The sequence below is a fragment of the Arachis hypogaea genome, chromosome 13 (genome assembly GCF_003086295.3).
Source record: "Arachis hypogaea cultivar Tifrunner chromosome 13, arahy.Tifrunner.gnm2.J5K5, whole genome shotgun sequence".
NCBI classification, from domain to species: Eukaryota; Viridiplantae; Streptophyta; class Magnoliopsida; order Fabales; family Fabaceae; genus Arachis; species Arachis hypogaea.
Window position 1 is genome coordinate 5,873,004 of NC_092048.1, and position 25,630 is coordinate 5,898,633.

General features: G+C 30.4%; 1 protein-coding gene across 1 annotated transcript; it reads left to right on the plus strand.

Annotated features, from left to right (window-relative positions):
- Positions 1 to 23,173: 23,173 nt before the first annotated feature.
- On the plus strand, positions 23,174 to 25,118 carry LOC112736750 (serine/threonine-protein kinase UCNL). Its single transcript, XM_025786333.3, has one exon. The coding sequence runs from the start codon at positions 23,548 to 23,550 to the stop codon at positions 24,901 to 24,903; it is 1,356 nt and encodes a 451-aa protein (XP_025642118.1). The 5' UTR covers positions 23,174 to 23,547; the 3' UTR covers positions 24,904 to 25,118.
- The last annotated feature ends 512 nt before the right edge of the window (positions 25,119 to 25,630 follow it).

Here is a 25,630-nt window from a genome sequence, read left to right on the forward strand (position 1 = left end):
CAAAGCAAAGGTTGGATCTCGTATCATGCCGCATTTAAATCATCACACATGCATATATAGATACACATAAACTATATAAAACTTTTATGAATAATTAGATTTAATTAATTAACAGTTTAATTTTTTAGGATAAAAATACCATTCATATATTTTAGTATATATATGACAAAGTGAGGGAGAAGATGGAGTAAAACACCGGTTAACTTCGATTCATGTTAATCTATCCATGCATGTTTCTATTTATAAAATAAAAAATAATTTTTATAGATCAGAACTATTGGACCAACCTAGAGGAACTATTATTAATTTAATAATTGAAAAGAGAAGAATCTAAAGGCTATATAAGCAAGCAGGTTAATAGTAAAGTAAAGCGAACAAAAACCTAATTATTATTAAATTAATGAGAGTGTGAGTGGCAATAAAGAAATAATATGAATTAAAAAATTGAGCATAATAACCTGGCAGTGAAGAAGCACTGTTCCCGCCAAATTCTTGTAGGGCATAAAGAAATGGTGAATTTGACCGAATTGCACCGCAATAAGGGAGCAAAACCCCACGTCCCTCGCTGTGTCTTCAGTAACTTCCACCCTTTCTACCAAACCCTAATATACATGAACTGAAGTGCATGCATAATGAAGATTGAAGAATCTGTTAGTGAATTTTTGTGTTTGGATTGGAAAATGTGTGAATTATGAAACAGAATAAATAGTGTTTAGCGAATAGGAACAAGAGAGGGGTGGTGGCGTGCCGCTCATTGGTCACCGGCAATCCACAGTCAACAAGAATTTAATCGATGTTGACTGACACGTGTACGCATTTGCTTTCACTTTCAAACTTTGCAGCCGAAGCGACCAATTATCCGGTTTGCATGTCTGCGCTAAAAAACACAAGTAATGTACCTAAGGAAACTTTGACCAACATTTTCGTTACAAAATTAGTTCAAAAATATTCTTCAATTAAAGATTATATAGAGGGCAGAAGTGTAATTGCATGATGTTGAGAGTTTCCAAGAGATTATGAGATGGGAGGAAATGGCGGAAAAGTGCTCGTGTCGCCTCGAAATGAAGCACTCTAAAAGTTTGATGTGTTATGTTTAGCCATGCCCCCTCGCCCCTTCTCTTCTTCTTCCAATTAACCCTATAAACCCTTAGCCTTGTTCCAAAACCATGCATCAATGCATGCCACACATTGAGATTCGTAATCATCACAGTTGAATGCGACTCCATACACTATTGTCTCTATTGGGATCCATTATTATTTTCAATCATCTTTTAAATTAACATTCTTGTGTTATGTATGCTAAAACGTAGTAGTAGGTGAAATTTTTCTCATGCACTTGTGCGTGTGCGTGCTACACTCTTGGTGTGCGCAGAACAAATTAATTATAAGTTTTGTAAGTTTATTTCATATATAAAGTTTCTGGAAATTCAACAAGACAAAGTTAGTTATAGTAGTTCAGTCAAAGTTCATTCATGCGTTAGTGAAAGAAAACTATATTAAGTGACTAATACCTTTTTCCTGTTTTTACTTTGCATTTTCGGTGTAATTATTCAAGTAGCTAGATTTGTATCTGGGTACCAATATGTTAACTCTTCATGTTTCGAACATATTATTATTCCAGCGGCAGAATTTAAGGTATATAGTAGGGATGGGCCGGCTGAAATCAGGTTTGATGTGACCCAAATCCGACTCGAAATATATACAAGTATATTTATTAGACCAAAATCTAATTCTAAACCCAATGAAACCTATATATATACTTTCGGGCCACGATTATATCGGGTAAAAATCGGCTGAAAATCGGACCGTTAACATTACATTACCTTAATACCTTTTTATAAGCTAGCATGTGAAAATATCCAAATTTTCAAGATTCCAATCATTATCTGACATGTTAAAATTCACTTAGAAAAATATAACAAAAACTAACTCTTCTCTAAAATTAAAGCATAACTATAATCGATACTAATATTGTCTAATAACACCAAATACTTAAATCAATACAAATAACACAATATTATGCATTAGTATAAAATCTTATGCATTTTAAACATAAAAAATTAACTTATAGCCTTATAATAACTAATAACACAAAATATTAAAGTTTACAATACTTAAATTCCACATAAAAATAGACATCATCCATCACTAATAGCACAAAATATTAATTGTGTATGATAACTGAGTCACCGGGTCGAGTTCGAATGACCAGAGCCATGGCCCGGACCCAATCCGAAATAATAACCGGGTCTATTTTTGATACCTTTATCCGACACTAAATTCAGTAAAATCACACCAAATTAGCTCTTAAAATATTTAGGACCGAACTAGATCTTCGAGTAGAGTCGGGCCATGCCCACCTCCTAGTATATAGGTAACACTGCGTATTATTCTTTTAGTACATGACAGGGACCAACACTTTTAAACTAAAAATGGAGATAGTAAATTTTGGTTTTTGTAAAATGGTATTCCTTTCTTGGACAGAGACATTGTTCGGAGACTGATCATGGTTAAAGACTAATTCAAAAAATTGTTAAGACGGAGCCCGCTTATATTTTGGTTTATCAATAGAGCCCGTTTTTCTGGGCTAAAGATAAAGCCCATTCCATGTTATTAGGACAGATGGATCAGTGTTAGTAGCCCATATCATTGCACTAAATGGTGTTACCAATAAATCGTCCCGTCTTGTCTCTACAAAGAAAGGCCTATATCGATGACCAAGAAAAAAAAAGGGCCTAAATCCTTTTTTTCTGGATCTGATATTAAAAAAAAAACACCTAGTTGTCTCGTAATGATAATTTTTTAATCTAATTGTTATAAACTTATTTATTCAATACATATATTCAGATTTTTATTAAAATCTAAACTTATCACAAAAATAAGTTTTAAGGATTTATAAATTAATAAAAAATTAAGTAAATTATCAAAATAGTATCCAAAGTTCGTGACTCTGGCAAAACGAATCCCAAAATATATTAATGACAAATAAATTTTCGAATGATTTAAAAAAATGATAAAAAGAACTAAATATTAAATATATATTTTAAAAAATAATTTTAGAGATCAAATTTTGATGCAAATTTTTGTAATTATTATTAAAAAATAAGATATTTTTATTCTTAATATTTGGTCATTTTTTGTCAAGTGAATTTTTTTAAATATTTTTATTGTGAATGACCATATTTTTTTGAAAAATAAAAAAAAAATTTAGAGATCATATTTGCTCTAAATTTTTTTATGCATCTTCTAAATATTTATTCAAATGTTGCCACAAAAATTTAGATCTAATAGATAAATCGTTTGCTAAATATGAAAATTTATTTGCTACTTACAAAAAATATAATATTTATTGATTCTTTTTGTCGTATTTTCAAATCATTTAGAAATTATTTTGTCAATAATATTTTTAGATATATTTTTTATTAGTGGCCGAATCTTTCGAGTACCAAATTAATAGTTAATCTTAAAAAATTAATAACATTAAAGTGTCTAATTTAAAAATTTATTGATAATTAGTTTAGATATTTTCTCAAAAATAACTTTTACAATTAAAAAAAAAAGTCTCAATTGTCATGACAATATAGTTTAATTTGAACCTTTCATAATTGTCAACAAAAACAAAAGTTGAAACAATTACATACTGTATATGCATTATAATATGAAAAAACTTTTAAATATATCGAAACATAAACATTGATATTTTAGTGATTTTTTATCGTTAATCTTAATTATTAAAAAATATATAATATATATACTTAAAATTAACTATTAAAATTTATTAAAATATCAATATATCAAAATATTTTAAAGTTCATATATATATATATATATATATATATATATATATATATATATATATTTTTTTTTTTTTTTTTTTTTTTTTTTTTTATTGTATAGGTCATGATGCACCTTTGCCAATTACAAATACAAATACCCCCCACTTGGCAATAATAGTAAAGTTCGAATATTTTATGGCAGCAATAACTGTATAGTAATTATTAAGATGGATCCCCTGCCGTAAAATAGTATAGAAAAACTTTTAAGTATATTGGCCGATATATTAGTATTTTAATAAATTTTAATTATTAATTTTAATTATATATATTATATATATTTTTTATAATTAAAAATTATTAAAATATCAGTATTACTAAATATTAGTATATTGATATACTTAAAAAAATTTCAATAAAAAAAAAAGTGAATATTATGTAGAATACAACACGGGAGATCAGAACTTTTAAGATTTGGTGCACTTATATTACGTTTGTGGCAACAAAAAGCGGGTCCAGTGTTCTGCATTCCAACCATCACGCACCAAAATGCATAATATATCAGTGGAAATATTTCAAGTGCACCGAAGACTACCGATGCACCAGTTATTTTCATGGTTGATTTCAATTAATATATATTATATATATATTTTATAATTCAGATCAACTGTTAAAATAATTGGAGCACCGGTACTTGCGGTGCACTTGAAATGCTTCCTATATCATTATATCCACATAAATATTAAGTAAACAATTCGTTTCCATAACTATAGTTTTTTTTTTTGCCAACGAGTAATAGTTCAAATGGTATAGTCTCTCCATACTCAATTAAGAGGTTGTGGGTTCGAGTTTCCTATCTTTGGTAAAAAAAAAAAATTTGTGTCTTTGCAAAATATTTTTTTATTTTATTTTGTAAAGATACTGAAAAAAACTATAGATTTACTTTTTAAATTTGTCATGTAAATTTCAAAATATAAGGTTAGTTATCTTCTTATAATTTTGACATATACTTTTTATAAAAAATTTTATTATAACAGTGATATTTGTTAAAATATGAAATCATTTATGCGCTTTTACTTATTTTTTTAATTATTTTTTATCTAAACTAATAAATAAACAAAATTTATTTTATTTATTTATAGGTAAATTTATTAGTAATATAAATATGAAAAGATACATATAGAATACAGGTCCACGAAGTGGTCCTGTGCATTGATGAGATAGAATTTGGTTCAAAAACCATGATTGAGGATTGTGATGAAGATTAAAGAGCCTAGCAGCTATAAGGGGTGTGAATTTCACTTTTTGAAAGAAAAAGTAAAAACATAATATATATGCAGATGGATAAGTAAAGGTTCAATGATAATAGTCCGTGTGCAGCTCCTTAAGAAAATCATGATGATACAGATTTTCATTTTATTAATAATAACAATGCATGTAACCTATCATCATTCATACTCAGCCATTTGTAGAGTGGACTAAAAAGCAGAATAAAATGTACACACACATCGAGCATAATATTTCATCATCTTAATTATATATTGATTATTGAAGTCATGCATATACAAAAGTTAATTAAACTATCAGTGCTAATAATAATAATTTAAATGAGTAACCCCACTTAATTTTGCATTGATTAAAATTAAAATTAAAAATTCATTATATGAAGTTGATTGATACCAAGCATTTACATATCCTCACATCTAAGGCAGCGTTTGGTTTATGTGTTTTTTGAGAGAGAGACACAAAGACATAGACATTAAAGACATAAACACAAATTATTAATATTTATGTATTGTGTTTGGTAAATATTGAACAAGACACAATAAAATTAGAAAAAAGTTCATATTATTCTTATATAAAAAAAAAAATCAGCCACTATTGTTACCACTATCATCTACCATCTCCATCACTATAGATTCATTATCACACACAATTCACCACAAAACAATCAACAAAAATTTTACAAGAATCAACAAAAATGAAGAGCAAACTGTGAAAAAAGAAGAACCAAAGTAGAGAAAGAGACGGCAATGACAAACTCGAAGAGGAAGAGGAAGAGGCGGCCATGGACATCGTGAAGAGGGAGGAGAGGCGACAGTCGCAAATCTGGATGAAGAAGGAGACGTAGCGGCGACGGCAGATTTGAACGAAGAAGGAGACGAGTGGCGGCTCGCGGATATGGACGGAGGAGGAGACGCAGCGGCAGCGCTCGAATCTGAACGAAGTGGGAGATGCAGCGGCGGCGGCACGCGGATCTAGGCAAAGGGAGAGACGCAGCAGTGGATCTGGACGAAGAGATGCAATATTGACGACGAATCTGGACGACAGGATGCGACGACGGAAGGAGGGAGGAGGCAAGAAGGAGAATGATCACAGTCGATGGAGAAGGAGAAAGAGAAAAAAGAATTAGGATTAAGAAATTAATAAGGAGTAAATGAGTAAAAAATTATGTCTAATTGATTGTGTCTCTGTGTCTCAATATTTTGGAAGTACACTGAATACATGTATTTTATTTATACTTGTGTACTAACGTGTTCATCAAAAATTTGTATCTCAACAAATAAACATAAAAAATATTCTAGCGTGCCCATATTTCTATGTCTGTGTCTTTAAAATCAAACGCTACCTAAGTTCTCAAAGTCTAAGACCAGAATTTTGAATTTCCTAAATTTAAATTAAATTGAACACAATCTATATAGTACTATACTACTCACCATGATTATGAACTCATCCATATAACATTTTAAATTCTCGGAGAGAAGGTAGGATATCATCATGGCCGACAGGCATCAACAATGTGTAGAGACCTCTTTTCTTTAAAGTACATATATGTTCCAAACTTTGACATGGGTGGAGGAATATAATTACTAGTACTATAGTACATTTTTATAATTTTAATTTATTTTTATTCTTTTCCCCTTTTATTAGTGGAAGGTTATGCATATTTTCTCCCCCCAAATGATGACCGACAGGACCACATATGGTGAAACTTCAAAGCTATATCATCATCTTTCAAATATTGGAGTGGGGCTATTATGTCTCCAACAACATAAAATTAGTATACAAAGATTTCATGTAACCCAAAGTTGTATTACATGGGGTTTATTAAGTTGTGGGGTTCTTTTCCAAAGAAACTCTTCTCTTTCCTTGCATACATGTGGAACCAAAATATACTACTAATGCCCTCTTTTATTTTTAATTATGGGATTGCTTAATATGTGGCTTGTTAAGGTATTCCCTTGATTTAATTTTGAGCAATGAGTAATTAAATAGCATGCAATTGGTTAAGAAAAAATATAGGTAAATAATTTTTTATCAGTCAATTTTAAACAACCGTAATCAATAATTATTAATTTTATATTTTTTAAAATAAAATTTAAATAATCATTCATTAATGTCAATTAATTAATATGGAGTGAAATTTAAAAACGCTTATTAACTTGTTGTTGGCTAGATTTCTGTTGGTTACCTAACGGGATTGGTTGGTTAATCTAGGGGTACACATAGGGACGAGTGAAACTGGGTTCGCCTTTACTCGGATCCAACCTTAAATAATAAATGGGTCTATTTTTGAGACTCTTACTCGACCTTAGACCCGATGAAATCACACTATTTTTGGGCCAAACACTAAAATTGGGTCTCAACCAGGTGAAGTCTGAGTCTTGATAAATTTTATGTCAAAAAATTATGATGCACTCATTTATAAAGAAAAAAAATACTTGTTACAGATAAGTTGATAACGATACTTAAACTTGAATTTATCCATAAATTATAATTTTATGCTTTTTTGATCTATTTCCTAATTCAACAAATGTGACTAAAAACAAAACCGGATATACCTTGATCCGGATCCAACCTATCACTACAAAAAAAGAAGTATAAAATGGCATTAATATTATGGCAGTTGTATGAAAATACTGTAATATCCATTAATTTGGGCAGTTTATGTGATGGTCGTAATCCATCTCTTTTTTAATGGCGGTTGTCGGTGATTCTGGTGGTTTCAAACCGCCCTGTAATCATACTATTAAAAAGAGAAAGGAAGTCCCAACCTCTCAAATCTAAAATTCCATCCAAAGACGCAAAATTCCACCGAGTTTGTTGTCGCAGAAACGCCATTTTTGCTCCTTCGAACTTCTCCTCCTTCGTCAAGATTTTCTCCAGATCTACGAGCTTCTCCTCATTCCTCGAGCTTTTGCTCTACTAGCTTCTCCTTATCCATTAACGTGCCTTCGCCTCCTCGATCTGTTTTTCAATTTGCGTTCTAACTTCTCACTTTTAGATCTGTAACTAAATTCACATCCTCTTGTTCTAATTACTTCAATGATTGTTATATGCTAATTATTCTAACTACATCCTCTCTCAATAATATTTTTTATTTCGATTTTGTATTCACTCTTAATTATTTTTTCTAGCATTTCATCTTTCATGAGACTTTGATAATTAACTCTATGCTCTTTATTGCTTATTTCTTTCTAGTAATTTCATGGAAGTTCTATTTAGGTTCATTTCTTGTGATGTGTTGTTATCAAATTACCGAATTTAGGATTTTTCTCTTCTTGATTTTGGTTTTGGTTCCATCGAATTTTGATTTTGGTCCACTCCCTGCGATTGTTAATTTTGTGATTGTGCCACTACTTGATTGTTAATTTTCGTTTTAGTTTTGTCGAATTTTAATTTTCTTACTAATGTAGAGGTACATAAAGCAGAACAATGACGTTGCTCTCTGTGCACCAGGGATGGATATCAATTTCTTTCACTTCTCTATTTTCTTTTCTTCGTGCACATTATTACCTCATTACTTCTTTTTTCATTAGGTTCCATAAAAAAAATAATCATTATTTTAATATAACTAATATGGTACTATTATTACTTGATTGATGGTGTCAAAAGCAATTAAGAATTAAGATACAGAAATTTTAGATATAATTGAGTTACTTTGACCTTATTAATCGATAGTTTTAAATTTTTAGATATAATCCAAATAAAGAAGCTAGTATTAGTAATTTTGAATTTTGAGCTAATAATGAAAATCCATATTGCATTGTTTTTTCTTGAGTTCTCTTTGTACTTGTTGAGTTCTCATCACTTTTGGCTAATGAAGCTCAAGCAAAAATTGAAGTAGGTGATAACTATATGTATGCAACTATTGATTTGTCGCCTCATGATAATAATAAATAATGGACTGTGTTATTTTTGTACATATCAAAATATTGGCAATAATTTCTTTTTCTTTTTTTATTTATAGATTTTGTCATGCCATCATTGTAGGTATTCTTTCTTATTTGTTTCAGGTATCTCCTTCATTCTCTTATATGTTTAATGCTCATTGCTGCATACTTGTTTACTTAGATCAATTGTTAAATAGTTATTTTACTTACTGATTGGCAAGTATATGCTAAATTTCTAATCTTCCTTAGAGTATCTATATTGTAAAGATCTTATATTAGGTCATTACTTTGTTTTCATTTATATATATAATTTGAAATTTCTGTAAATACTCATCTGATATCATAGCATAGTGATATTCAACAACTTCTTTTTTAATAAACAAAATCTTTGTCCTTCATTTCTTGATAAGTTTTGGTAGTTTGGTTTCATGTTACAAGATAAAAGAAACAGCAAAGTTAGGTCCTCGCCAAAGAAGCCTATTGAGATATACGAATTCAAAGGGTACTATATATTAGGTGGAGCCATCATAATTCAATAATTCATGATTTTTATGATAGAGATTTGATGTATCTTTAGCTACATGTTATGTTTAGAATTAAAAAATCATATTATGTTTGATACTTTATTTGTATAGGAGTTATTAGTTTTGATTTTCAATACTAAAATATTATATATTATGTTTAATACTTTATTTGAGTTACGAAATATTTTGTTTATAGGTTATGATTTATTGTCATTGTGAAATTTAAACAAAAAATTGTTTGTTTAACCTAGTAAAAACGACGGTTAAAACTCATATGCAGATAAAAGTGTATGCTAATTTAAACGATAAAAAATGTCACTTTTATCTGGTAAAAACGACGGCTTGTAACTGCCATTTTAAACAATTAAAATGCCATTTTAACTTGAAAAAAATGACGGTTTTAAACTACCATTTTTAAACAATAAATACTACCGTTTTAAACAACATGAAATGCCATTTTAACCAACAAAAAGATGTTGTTTTATCTGGAAATAACGGCGATTTGAACCACCATTTTAACCCAACTAAAAAACCGTTGTTTTAACCAGGTAATTGTGACGGTTTAAAACCGCTATTTTAACCAACAAAAAATGCCGTTTTATCTGGAAATAACAGCGGTTTGAACCGCCGTTTTAACCAAGTAATTGTGGCGATTTTTTTAAAACCGCTGTAATAACCAAATGGCGCTCCAAATTATGGCGATTTTTTTTGAGCCATTCAAGATAATAATGGCGGTTCAAACCGCCATAATAACCCTAAAAACCGCCGTAATTACCAAATTTTTTTGTAGTGTATATAATGACCGGATATATTTTTGAGACCCTTATCTAATACTAAATCCAGTAAAATTATACCAAATTAGTCCCAAAATATTCGAATCCGGATCAAATTTTCAGGTCGGACGAGGCCATGTGCACCACTAGGTTAATCACATGACAATTTGGTTAGCTTTCTCATAAAACAAACGAATTGAATGAAAAGTACCTGTTTTACTTTAATTACATCTTTTCATTGAAAAACGAAAATTTAAAGATTAAGCAGAATAGTTATGTGTTTAAGTTTCAAGGTTTTTTTTTTTCTTTAATTTGGGCCATCGTTGCATCTTTACATTGAAAAAGTAACATTTATTTAAAGAACAAATAAGCAGGAAAAAAATACGACGTTTAAGGTTCAAGAGGAGGTTAGGCTTTGGAAAACACTTTTCTTTTTTTTTTTTTTAACTCTTTTTTCCTTTCAAATTTTTACCAAAGATTTAAAGAACATAAAAATTCACGTGCAGTTAATTTTATGTAAAATTGATAATTGAGAATCGTTAAATAATTTAATAAATTTAACTAAATTATTATCTAACGGTTCTCAACTATTAACTTCACATAAAATTAGCCGCATATGAGTTTTCCGAAAAAGAAATCACTAAATTTAGGACTAATAGAACTAATTCACCCTTTGTGAATAGTTACATCGAGAAAGTGAATGTTCTCCATTTTGTTAACTTGAGTAAATTAAGTGCAATTTTTCATCGTATGATTTGTTGTCTCAAATGAGCTAGTATTCAGATTAGCCTATAAAAATTTTAGACAGGCCAAAAAATTGATTATTCTGTCATTTTAAAAGAAAATTAATTTATTTTATAATAATATTTTTTGAAATTTAACTATTTATCTTATAATATGTAAAAGTATAAAATATTAGAAAAAAACATTTTTTAGAAAAAAAACTATTTATACGCAATATATCAAATTCAATGCGTACAGCGATATATAAATTTTTATAGCATTTAAAATATGTAAACATATTTATAATAAAGTATAAACAATTTAATAACTTTTTAATTATAAAAAAAGTTATTTATATATTTATATTTTAACAATTACCGACAGATTTAATAGATCAATTAGACTAAATTAACCAAATCAAATAATGATAGGGGAGTTAACCAATTGTAATCTTATACGCACTAGCTGTTATATTATATTATATATTAATGTCCTAAATCATGGCATAAGAGATTCGTGAAATCATAGATTTAAATATAAGAAATTAGGTGTATACGAAAATAAATAAATAAATAATTATTTTTGCTTGTAAAAAAATAAAATTAATATTTAGGCATTTTTATGATAAAAAATATCTTTGAAAGGCTTACAATCAATTTTATTTATTTATGAATAAATTTATCAATATTTAAAATTTTTATAAATCCATAATAATTAATCAAATTAAACTAAAAAAAATTATCCAGCAAGATGAGAGAAGAATATGATGAGTCAAACGAGTCGAAATTTGTAGGGTTGGTCCGCGTAACTCACAAAAAAGACGGACCGAATTAGAAATTTAAGACCGTACAATAAAAAAGTTCACTTAACTCGCACCGCCTAATTCACAGGTTTTGGCAGTTTTCGACGGAACAGATTTATCCACGAACCCGACATTCTATGATTTTGCTTTAAAGAACTTGGTTAATGATTATATTTTTGCTTTAGAAATTATATATATTTTAATATTTAATAATTAAAAAAAATTGACGAACTTGACCCGTCAATCTACTATTAAATAAAATAGAGTAGAAACTAAGAAGCCAATGGCCTAAGCGTACAATGGGCTAAATCTTTGGTCCATGAATAAAATGAACATTACCAATCCCCAAGGATCGAACTCTTGATCTTTTGGATTTAAAACTCTAATACCATATCATGAAACCACTCATCCCAAAAGTGTAACCTGATAGGACAATGTAACACTAATGGTCATATGTCTAATACTTCCTAAACCTCCATTGTACACATTGTACGCTTGGGCTATTGGCTCCCTATACTTATTCCACCAACAATATTAGTGTGCTCCCATCTCAGAGTTCAAATATATCTTGTTAAACATATAATTATTTATCTATTATTTTATTTAATAATTAAACCTTTTTAGATAGATAATTTATGTAGTATATTAGAATTTTATGGAAAAAAAATTTACATAGCCACTCTTAAACTCGTACAAAATAAATTTACTAATGAGTAATAGTAACTTTGGTGCAAAGGATGGAAAATATGGTGGACACAATACAACAAGCCATGACCAATTGACCATCGATAATAAGACACTAAAAGGACGAATCGGACCACAGTCCACAGTAGAAGAGGACATGCATGCTTGACTTGTTACCATCAAACAGTGCAGGTTTTTTTTCTTTTTCGCAATAATAATAATAATAATAATAATAATAATAATAATAATAATAATAATAATAATAATAATAATAAATAAATAAATAAATAAATAAATAAATAAAGACATGATTGTCCTAAGTAAACAATAGTTACACGGGTGCAGTGTTTTTTATTGTAGATAAATCAATGTTTAAAATTACAATACTAAATACTGTAAATCCTGGTGCAAATAAACCACAATTTAACACAAAACAACAAAACCATAAATTTTGTTCATACAGCAGGTACATGTTATAATGAGAAACTAAATATAATAGAAATTGTTCCAGAGGATAGGAGGTGAATATTACATCATTCTCATCTATTAATAATGAAATCATTTTGAGTTAATAGTTAAACAACGAATCATCACTTATCTATCATATTGTAATAGCCTCTTATTCTTGTGATGATCAAAGTATTATGTTTTTGTTTTTTATTTTTTACGGTATTTCTAGATTTTTTATTTTTTACGATATTTTTAGTTTATAGGTCAAAAATTAATTTATCGTAACACTGAATTAGTGAATTTTATTTAAAAGTTTGTTATTGGTTAATAAATTACTACTTGTATAAAGTAAAATTCGAATTAACCACTAAACCAACTCAATTTAGCTAAAGTATTACGTTATATATTTGGAGATGCGTTCATCAGGGCTACAAGGATTTAGTGAATGTCACAAACGAAAATGTTTGGTAACCAAAGAAAATCAGCCAAAAACAGCCATAACTTACCTTATTTAGTATTCATTAATTGTTGCGACAATTAATTAATGCTAAATAAGGCAAGTTCTGACTGTTTTTTTTGTCTACCTAACATTACCCGTCACAAAAATATCTGTGATATCATACAATAGGTAGTTACCAAAAAATTCATAAAAGTCACTTATAAGCCTCTAAACTATACTATATATATATATAATTCTAATAAATATATTAATTACTGAATCATGAATATAATACAGAGCAAAATTAAACTTATTATTATCACTACCTATTGAATGAATATCTAATTAAGAATTTCATTCTCTTCAACAAACCTAGCTAATTTCTATCAAGGATTCAGCCCAACAAAATCACCTAATAACACCTACCCATTCTAGAAAATGGTTTTGATAATCTCTTTTTTTTTTGTATTACTTGTGCTGTACGTATGTGTGGTTTCTTATAACTTAATAATATATAGTTTCCTCCTAATTAAAGTCATAATTATTCCAAGTAGAAAATGGATAGCTTTATTATCAACAACTCGTGTTGAAGGAAGCATAATGATTCTGTCCTCCACTTGTCTACTGAATAACAACTTGGTTCTGTTTAATTAACCCTACGATTAATTAACTATATATCTTTTGCTTTTATTAAATTTATACCTTATTATCTGTTATGTTGGCATAAATTAAACCCCAAACCTTGACAATAAATATAAAGCATCACTACTTCACCAACCATGTAATGAATCCCCAAACATGCAATCGAACATTAAGATTAAATTGCTACTTCAATTTTTATATATTGGTGCTACTATATATTAATTAAACATCAAGGTATATATATGACATGAGTTGATAAATAAATGGAACACGATACTTAATAATAAAAAGCGATAAAATAAATGTAAATATTCGGATGCAGTTATTTTGGTGTAAAATTAATAATAAAAAATTATTAAATAATTTAATATATTTAATTAAATTATTATCTAATAATTTTTAATTATTAACTTAATATAAAAATAATTGAACCTAAATTTTCACAAAAATTAAAATAAAGTACATAATTTGTAGGAAAACAAACATCCAACACGTGAAGTTCCATTTGCTCTGTCGTTTTTGTTGGCAATTCGCCGTTTAACTTTGTGTTAATTATTAAGAATTATCTACAAAAAACAAACAACGATTTGATGATTAAATGCTTGATTATTTCTGAATTCTCATCATCGCCTAGCAGCAAGTTATAGCATCCCAAGATATATTTCGTCAGATTAATCATCAATTCAAGTTTTTTTATTTTAAAAAATGAAAACAACAATTATTAATTATTATTCCCAGATTTGAAACGACGACTATAGAGTATAGAGACAAAAACATATGATTCCCACCCGTTTAAACGGATTAAATTAATATATCAATCCTATAATTATATGGAAGAGGAAGCTGCCATGACCCTTCAAATTAGTATAATTTCCGGAGTAAAACCCGCGAATAATGATTGCAATACAATTAATAAGTAGATTTTAGTGTACATAAAAGTACAATCTCTCTCTGCATATATGTAATATAGTATATTTAATTATTTATCACTCATCAAACTAAGTGAAATAGATTGCTACCAATACCAATACAAGTTGTGTGTATAGTTTAACAAAAGATAATGCAATACACATGGGAAGAAACAATAATTATCAATTTTGAAAGAACAAGTTGTTGACATGATTAGTTGATATATTATTTTAATCAGAAATATTTGATAAAAAAAATTAGTTAAAATTAATCAAAGTTTATCTATTTAATATTTATTAGTTGTTGTAATAATTAATAAATAATAAATAAAATAAATTTTGATTGTTTTTTTTTTTAGTATTACCGATTTAATTGTCGGATATATTAAAGAAATAAAGTTATCAATTCTAAATAGAGTGATGAAGTGTAATTAAGTGAAATAATATGGTGTATTATCTGATCTGTTTATTATTAAGGAAACGACAAGTTTCCATGAACTGGTAGTAGTGATGCTGGTATAGAGATTAAAGATAGAGTAGTATTAAAGGGCATGTTCAAGTAGTTTACCTTAATTAACTTAGATTAGGGGAACCCCCATGTGCCAACCGTACAAACCAATATGGCAATATGTTTTGTCATTTTTTTTTTGTTTGGCTCAATGCATCTTTTTCGTTTTGTCTTGCACGTGTGCTCCCTCCATTCCTTCGATATATATATATATATGCAAATAAATTTACTATATTATTATTAAATACATTCATACAAAAGTTAATATATATTAGGTAAAGTATTAAATTGGTCCGGGCGTAATTCTATTTTGGTGCTTAAAGTTTAAAGTGTTTTATTTGAATCTAAAAAAATTTTATTAGCTTCAATGTAGTCTTACCGTGAGGTCAAAGTTAAATAATTAATGGTATGTCCTACATGACAGTAGTATAAGAACAAAATCGATAATCTGAAGAACAAGTACAAGTTCTAGAGGCACAAAATTAACTGTGGATGCATCAATGCATTTATTTATCATTTTTATTACAATTTAAATGAAATATTTTTTATAGAACTAAGGAGAATGATAAATAAATGTATTGATGCATTCATAGTTGATTTTGTGCCTTTGGAGCTTGTACTTGTTCTCCAGATTATCGACATTGTTCTTGTACTGCTGTCATGTAGGACATTTTATTAATTATTTAATTTCGATCTCACGGTGGGACTAAATTGAAACTAAATGAAACTTTTTTTTATTCAAATAGGACACTTTAAACCTTAAGGACCAAAACAGGATTACACACAAACGTACGGGACCCATTTAGTACTTTACCCTATATATTATTAATTAGAGTAAAGTTATTGAGAGAACTGTTTAGTGGATATTATAAATAGGTGTGAGGAATGTAAATTTATAGTAAGAGCGTGTTTCTTATTTTATATTTTCAATAGAATTCATTGTTTTCATATTTCTCAAAAAAAATTTTCTATTCAAGAATTCTCTACTGCTTAATTTTTCTTCCTTGGTTTCACTGCAAAATTATTCTCTAAGGTTTTCAATTCCCTACTTATGGTATTCAGAGCCTATAATCTTAGTCATCTTTGTCATGGAGATTATCCTCTCTGACTCTTCCAAGAAGACTTTCTCACCAATCTCAAACAAACTCACTCAAGACAATTATAGCACATGGAGACACACGACAATGTTAATAATTCAGAGCTTCTCGATAGAAGATCATCTATACAGCTCCAAGATTCCGCCACAGTTCGTGACTAATGAAGCGACCAAAATAATTTCTGAATCGGGGAAGTACAAGACATGAAAATTACAAGATTTAACTCTCACTACTTGACTTGTAGAATCAATGACTACCAGCATCAAGAACAGGATAATTCATCTCTCACAATTTTATGAAGTTTGGGAAAGAATCGAAAAATAATTTGAAGATGCTTCCGCTTCACGAATTTAGAGTTTAAAATCTCAACTCAAATCATGTAAGAAAAATGAAACCGTTTCTGACTTTCTGAACAATATTCGAAATGTGGTTGATGCCCTTTTTACTCTCGGCTATAAGGTACCTGACTCAGATCACATACAAGCAATAATCGGTGGTCTTAATGAAGACTACACTGTATACATTAGTTCGGTAATGTCAAGGCTTAGGACCTTCAAGGTCGCAGATGCTAAATCCTATCTGCTTGCGTTTGATGATGTGCTGGACAGGTTCAAGAAACCTAATGTATGTATGCTTGTAGCTCATTATGCTCAATCCTCCTCATCATTTGAATATCAAAGAGGTGGAGGCTTTCGAAGAGGCCGTGGTGGCCGCAGTAATCGTGGAGGACATTTTGGATACACTCAAAATCGTCCTCAATGCCAATTATGTGGAAGGCAAGGACATATTGTGTGGAACTGCTTCCATCATTTTGATCCTGCTTTTTAGCCTAATTCTACAACCAACTCTATATCAATGCAAATTTCATATAGTAATACACAACCACCCCTTCCATCCTCCAATTTTTATCAACCTATGGCATATCTTACCCATTTCTCTTCAGTAAGTAAGCTTCTTGGCTACCGGACTCAGGAGCGAGTCATCATGTCACTTCAGATCCAGGAAATCTCCTCACAGCATCACCAAATCCTTCAGATAATGATCAGCTCTTTGTAGGTAATGGGTCAGGTATTCCAATAACTCATTTTGGTTCTTCAATTCTTTTTTATTCCTCTTCAAATATTGCTTTTCATTTAAAGAACTTACTTTTTGTACCACAAATTACTCAAAATTTATTGAGTGTTTCTAAATTCGTAGCTGATAACTATGTCTACTTTGAATTTTGGCCTGATTATTGTGCTATTCATGATCAGGATACCAAAGAACTTCTCCTACAAGGCATGTCTAGAAATGGTACTTACTCTTTTGATAACCTTCGAGTACCAAAAAATTTGTCTAATACCTCAGTAGATAACCTGTCTAGTTCTAGATTTCAATATTCTAGTGCTTATACTACTACTGCACAGCTACCTAATCAGTCTTTAGATTCTAGTGCATATCCTGTTTCCAAATGTAATCAGAATAACACCATGGATTTATGGCATAAAAGATTAGGCCATAGTTCTCTCAAAACTGTAATGGATGTTATGAATAAAAGTTCTTTACATTTTAGTTCTCATTCTGTTGCTAATCATGTATGTGAAATCTGTCCTTTAGCTAAGATGCATAGATTGCATTTTTCTTTAAATGATACTGTGTATATGACACCTTTAGAACTTGTTTTTGTGGATATCGAAGGGCCTGCTCCTGTAATATCAAGAAGTGGATTTAGATATTACATTTCTTTTGTTGATGTACATTCTAAATACACATGCATTTTTTTACTCACTAATAAATCTCAGTCTTTAGTAGCTTTTCAGAATTATAAAACATTCATAGAAAATCAAACTGGATAGAAAATAAAGGCTTTACAAACGAATTTGGAAACGAAATTTATGTCACATGCTTTCACTGATTTTCTTGCAACTGAAGGTATACATCATAGAAAATCATGTCCCTATACTCATCATCAACAAGAAAGTGTTAAGAGAAAGCATAGGCATATTACAGAAGTGGGTCCCTCTCTCTTAGCTACAGCTTTTTTGTCTATGCATTTTTGAGAATATGCCTTTTTGAGTTCTGTTTATATCATTAACAGACTTTCTACCCCAGTTTTTGATAACAAAAGTCTTTGAAGTTCTTTTTAAGCATCAACCAGATTATACCTTTTTAAAAATTTTTGGATGTATGTGTTTTCCTTTCTTAAGACCTTATAGTAAAACTAAATTTAATTACAAATCTGAACCATATTTATTTTTAGGATATGATTCAAATTTCAAAGGCTATAAGTGTATGGCACAAAATGGTAAAATTTATATGGCTCGACATGTTTTGTTTCATTAGCATACTTTTCCATATCAAAAATTATTTTCTAACATCTTGGATAGTGATGATTCTTCCAAGAATAATCCAAATAGTGGTAGCCAGCTTAAGGCCCTGCATTTACCATCATTGATTCAACTCCACCATCAATGTCCTCATCTAATTAAGATACAAAGTCTTTGAGTGTAGGTTCAGACACTGTATTACAAATTATAAGTGGACCATTGCATGATACAGCATCTCCTTCTCACTCAAGCTTGGACACTGATGACAGTACTTCTATTCATGAGAATGAGGAGATCAGAATTCTAGAATGTCACCCACCTTCAGCATCTCATACTAATTCTCCTCCGGACATGATTCGTATTAGTGGTATTGAAACTAGCATTCCTTCCATTTCTTCAACAAATGCTCATCCGATGACAACAAGATCAAAATATGGAGTGTTCAAACCAAAAGCCTTAACTGTTCAACAAAATGATCTACTACATACTATTCCAAGGACTGTGGCTGAAGCTTTACAATGTTCTCATTGGAGAGAGGCAATGAATAAGGAGTTTGCTGCTTTCTAGAAGTGCAAGACATGGGAATTAACAGAACCACCAGCTAATGCCATAATTATTGGAAAGTAAGTGGGTGTTTGCTATAAAGAAAATTTCTAAAGGTGATATTCTAAGGTATAAGGCAAGACTTGTTAGACAGGGTTTTCATCAAGTGGAAGGTATAGACTATGATCAAATCTATAGTCCAGTGGTAAGGCCTTCCACCATTAAAGTTATCTTAACTATTGCTGTCTCATTAAGTTGGCCATTGAGACAGTTTGATTTTGATAATGCATTTCTTAATGGCACCTTAAATGAGACAGTATACATGATGCAACTTCAGGGATACTCTACAAAGGGTGAACAGCTAGTGTGCAAGTTAAACAAGGTCATTTATGGTCTAAAGCAAGCATCGAGGGCCTGGTACTACTCTTCAACAGTTTGGATTTAAAGAAACCAGATCTGATGTGTCTTTATTTGTTAGATTTTTTATTCCAATGTGATTTACTTGTTAGTTTATGTATATGATATAATTGTTACCAGTAATAATGCTGCAGAATTAGATAAATTAATTTATCAATTGAACAATATTTTTTTGTTAAAGGATATGGGGAAGTTTAGTTATTTTTTAGACTTGGAAGCTTCATATTTGTCTATAGGTAGTATCCACATTTCACAAACTAAATATGCATCTGAATTACTCAAGAGAGCTGGAATGGAGACTGCGAATTTGATGCCTACCCCAATGATGTCCAGCACAAAGCTTTCAGCTCATTATTTGGAACCTTTCCATGATCCCAAACTGTACAGATTAATAGTTTGTGCACTTCAATATCTCACAATGACAAGATCAGATATTGCCTTTGCTATCAACAGAGTATCTCAGTTTATGCATCAACTAACATTCCTGCATTGGAAGACTGTAAAAAGAATTCTGAGATATGTAAAAGGTACTGTGGATCATGACTTATTATTTTCTAAATCTACTGATTTTAGGTTGTTGGCTTTTTTCAGATGCTGATTGGGGTAGAGATCTGGATGATAGAAAATGAATCACTGAATTTTGTGTTTATCTTGGGTGCAATAATCTGATCTCATGGAAGAGTAATAAGCAGACAAAGGTAAACAGGAGCAGTACTGAAGCAGAGTATAGGGCAATGTGTGCTGCACAAACTAAGCTAATGTCCATACATAAGCTTTTGGGAGAGCTTCGAATCCCACAAACTATGTCACCAACCATCTTCTGTGACAATCAAAGTGCCTGTCTATTGGCTGCAAATCCGGTTTTACATAGTAGATGTAAACACCTTGAGTTGGATTTGTATTTTTTAAGGGATTTAGTAAATCAAAAATCTCTCTATGTTGTTAATATACCCTCTCAAGATCAGGTGGCCGATTCTTTAACTAAATCATTGTCTCTGAGTTTGTTTCAGAAATACAGGTTCAAACTGCGATTTCGAGACAAATCGTGCCTCAGTTTGAGGGGAAGTATTGAGAGAACTATTTAGTGGATATTATAAATAGGTGTTAGGAATGTAAATTTGTAGTAAAAGCATGTTTTTTATTTTAGAATTCATTGTTTTCATATTTCTCAAGAAATCTTCTCTATTCAAGAATTTTCTGCTACTTAATTTTTCTTCCTTAGTTTCACTGCAAAATTGTTCTCTAGAATTTTCAATTCCCTTCTTAAAAGTGATAATTATATTCTTAAAATTTTTTATTTCGGACTAATTTAATTAGTTTTTGAATAAAAAATGGTAGGTATGTATATTCTTCTATTAATGAATAGTGTAAAATAAATTGGAATTACTAATATATTTTATTGTGATATGTGTTTTGTTGTTGTCACACGAATATAGAAACAATAAAATTTTGGACAATGAAACATTTATTATTTTTTGAGTTGACTGTTCTCTATTTATCATGAATCCTACTAAATTAGGTGAAGTTTCATTTACTCCAAAAATTATCACAATTTTTTATAAATAGACACATCACAATAGTTAATAGAACATATAAATACTATCGTTAAATTTTACGTGATAAATTAATAAAAAACATTACGTATTGTCTATCATTATTTACTATCGTAAAAAATTAAATTAATATATATTTTTCTTTAGATACTATTTAAGTTGAATGGAAATCTTCAAGATCTAACTATTAGTTTACTCTATAAATAATTATCATTGTATCTTCAATAATAAGACCTACTTGTAAATGATTATTTAAGAATGAATAAGTTTTTATTGAATTCAAATACTACTATGAAAAATCCTTCCCTATATAAGATATTTTTGCATTGTTTTTAAGAAAATGCCTCATTTTTTTTTTCTTGCTCCGATCATCGTCGGGTTGTATCATTCTAGTACCATATATATATGCAAATCTTAATGACTATACCGAAACATCCAAAACATATATATATAAAAAAATAAAGACTGTAAAAGAGACAAAAAAATAATAAAATAAATCATATAACAAAAATTAAATCAATATATTACATTACATATGATATATAATAACTAGCAATATAGTAAAAATTCAAAAAACAATAAGGCTCGATTTGATAAAAAAATTTAAAGCGATAAATTAAAATATATAAATACTTTATTTTGTGTTTAGTTTAAAAAAATCATATGATTGTACTTTTAAGTTTGAAAAAAATATAAATATTTTTGAAAACACAGTAGAATTAATTTGTGCTTTTTAAAGTTAAGAAACTTGATATAACCTTATATTAATGAAAATTTATATTTATATTTATTTTTATTCTTTGTTACATTTATGTATTCCTATTAATAAAGTCATTTTAAATGATAAAAAAATTATCAAAGATAATTTTTGTAACTTGTAGTTATTATTAAAAATAATTTTTATTTTAATTTATTAATAGACATCATTATCACAACTTTTAAAAAATATATTTAAAAGCCAATTTTAATAAATTACTGTTGAAAATTTAAGGTTTTACCATCTCAAGCCTAAGTATATTTTGTTTTATATTTTGAAAGGAAGAGAAAATGAAAATGAGATTATTAGCTATCTGACTAGAAATCCTATTAGTTATATATATATGTATTGAAATGCTTGATATTTTATATTTTCCAAGATAAATCCACAACAGATACTTTTAAATATTTCTTGCTCCCTCCATTCCTTCTATATATATGCAAATAAATTTACTACATTATTATTAAACACATTCATATAAAAGTTAATATATAATATGAATTAAAGTTAATATATAATATAAATTAGAGTAAAATGATAATTATATTTTTAAAATATTTTATTTTAGATTAATATATTTTTAAATAAAAAAATATTAATTAGATCCTTCATAATAATAAATAGTAGACATATATATTTTTTTATTAATGAATAATATAAAATAAATTAAAATTATTAATGTATTTTATTGTGATATGTGTCTTGTTGCTGTCACGTAAATATGAAAATGATAAAGTTTTGGACAATAAATTATTTATTATTTTTTGAGTTGACTGTTTTCTATTTATCATGAATCATACTAAATCAAGTAAAATTTTATTCGCTTCAAAAGTTACTTACGATCTTTTATAAATAGACACATCACAATAGTTAACGGTACATATAAGTATTATTGTTAAATTTTACATAATAAATTAATAGAAAGACATTAGATGTTGATATATTTTTTTTAGATACTATTTAATTTGAGATTAAAATCTTCAAGACCTAACTATTAGTTTATTTAATAAATTATCATGGTATCTTCAATAATAAGACCTGCTTGTAAATGATTATTTATGATGAATAAGCTTTTATTGAATTCAAATACTACTATGAAAATCCTTCCCTAACATATTTTTGCATTTTTTTTTAAGAAACTGCCTCTTTTTGTTTCTTGCTCCTCGTCAGATTGTAAATAATATTATTATAGGAATTTTGTTTGTGTTGTTGCAGTCACATTTTGACACACAAGAAATGAGATGAATAGGAATTGAAGCTGTTATTTGAGAAGTTTTTTGACCAAAGAAAATAAAATGAAAAGAAGGAGAGTCAAAAGAAAAGCTAAGAAAAAGAAAAACACAGAAAAGAAAAGGGCTATAAAAAGCATATCCAGACCAACCCAACCAACCTTGTATATTTGTTTCCACATACACTCACTCTTCTTCATCCCATTCAATTCAATTCAATTCTTCACACAAACTCCAATCCATCCATGTCCACCAACGACATGGATTTCCCATTACCACCCTCACCACCACCACCACCAACAACAACCCCTCACCCTCTTAACCTAGACAACCTTAAAGCCCTCAAAATCCTTGGCAAAGGTGCCATGGGCACCGTCTTCCTCGTCCACGACACCACCGCCACCTCTACCACCATGTTCGCCCTCAAGGTCGTCGACAAAACCACCCTCCACGGCAAGCTTGACGCCGACCGCCGCGCCCGCTGGGAAATCGAAGTCCTCTCCAAGCTCTCCGGCCACCCCTTCCTCCCTTCCCTCTTGGGCTCCCTCGACACTCCGGACTTCCTCGCCTGGGCCCTACCATACTGCCCCGGCGGCGACCTCAACCGTCTCCGCTACCGGCAAAACGACCGGGTGTTCTCCCCCTCCGTCATCCGGTTCTACCTCGCAGAGATTCTCTGCGCCCTCCACCACCTCCATTCCCTCGGTATCGCGTACCGTGACCTCAAACCGGAAAATGTCCTCATCCAACACAACGGTCACGTGACACTCACGGACTTCGACCTCTCACGCAAACTCACACCCAAAACCGTTGCAACAACCTCTCATACGGTTACAACAGTTGCAACTGACATTACCAACAAAGGTAACAGCATTCCGCCATCGGTTCCCGTGGATCCTAATAAGATTCCATCAGAACCTCCTCATCGCAGGAGACACCGCCGGAACTTCACCCGGTGGTTCCCGCTCCACTCGCCGGATGCAGCTCGTAAGAACTTGAAGAAAGTGAAATCCGCCAGAGTCAGTCCGGTGAGTCGACGCAGGACGAGTTTCATCGGCGACGGCGAGAGGTCCAACTCGTTCGTTGGTACCGAGGAGTACGTGGCGCCGGAGGTGGTGCGCGGCGAGGGACACGATTTCGCCGTGGATTGGTGGGCGCTGGGGATTCTGGCGTACGAGATGATGTACGGTACGACGCCGTTTAAGGGGAAGAACCGCAAGGATACGTTCAGGAATGTGTTAGTGAAGTCGCCGGAGTTCGTTGGAAAACGGTCGTCGCTGACGGATCTCATCGAGAAGCTTCTGGAGAAGGAACCGACGGCGAGATTGGGGTACACTCGCGGAGCCGATGAGATCAAGGAGCACAAGTTCTTCCGAGGTGTAAGGTGGGACATGTTGACGGAGGTGGTGCGGCCGCCGTTCATTCCGGGCAGGAACGACGCCGGAGCCGTTGAATCGATGGAGGGTTTGTTAGGTGGAGAGGGCGGCGTGAACATTAGAGATTATTTTCAAAGGTCGCGGTTGCCGCCGTCTTTGCCACCCTCGCCGTTGCCCTCGCCGTCCGGCAAGTTCAAGAGGAATGTTTCTCTATCGGAATTCTAATGGTCACGTGCGAGGGCATTGATGGCGCGTGGAAGAGTTAGTTATTCGGTTTATTTTTTTAACGGTGTTTACGTTGTGATTTGCTGTGCACATATAGAATAACGGTAGATCTTGAAAGAAAATCGCTAATCGGATTAGTGGTAGTTAGTTATATAGCCAAGAGTTGTAGAATACCATTGTTTTGTACGTGGAAAAAAATAACCCTTTTCCTTTTAGTTTTAACTTTTACGTGTTTAATTTCACATATGGAACCATTTTAATGAGGTGAATATCTGGTCAACATTATTAACAACATTGCATGCACATATTTAATTAAGATATATATGGACTCTTGTTCAAGTTAAACATGATTATTTTTATTAAGTGCGACCTTCAAGTTCAAGGTGCATTGAGTGCAAATTATTCGAAATCATAGCTGTTAGCAGATTTTTCCCCTGTAAAGTTCGTGTTGCCATTATCCAACTATAATACTTACAATTTTCATACTAATAACTAACAAGGCACCTCTTTTTGAGAGAAAAGTATGTAATTAGTTTGCATCATCTGATTGAAATAAATAAAAGAGGACCGTAATGACACTTTCCACTGTTTTTTATCTTATGCATTTGTTAGTGGTAATAATAATGCGCAACTAATTAAAGTAGTGTACAAGTAATTTTTCAATCAATATTCAGTTAGATTTGTTATTTTATCTTTTAATTTTATCATTTTTTTCTCTTCATCTGAA

What these genes read in the sequence shown, in the direction of transcription:
- LOC112736750 (XM_025786333.3), top strand. Translation starts at nt 23,548, where the DNA reads ATGTCCACCAACGACATGGATTTCCCATTACCACCCTCACCACCACCA.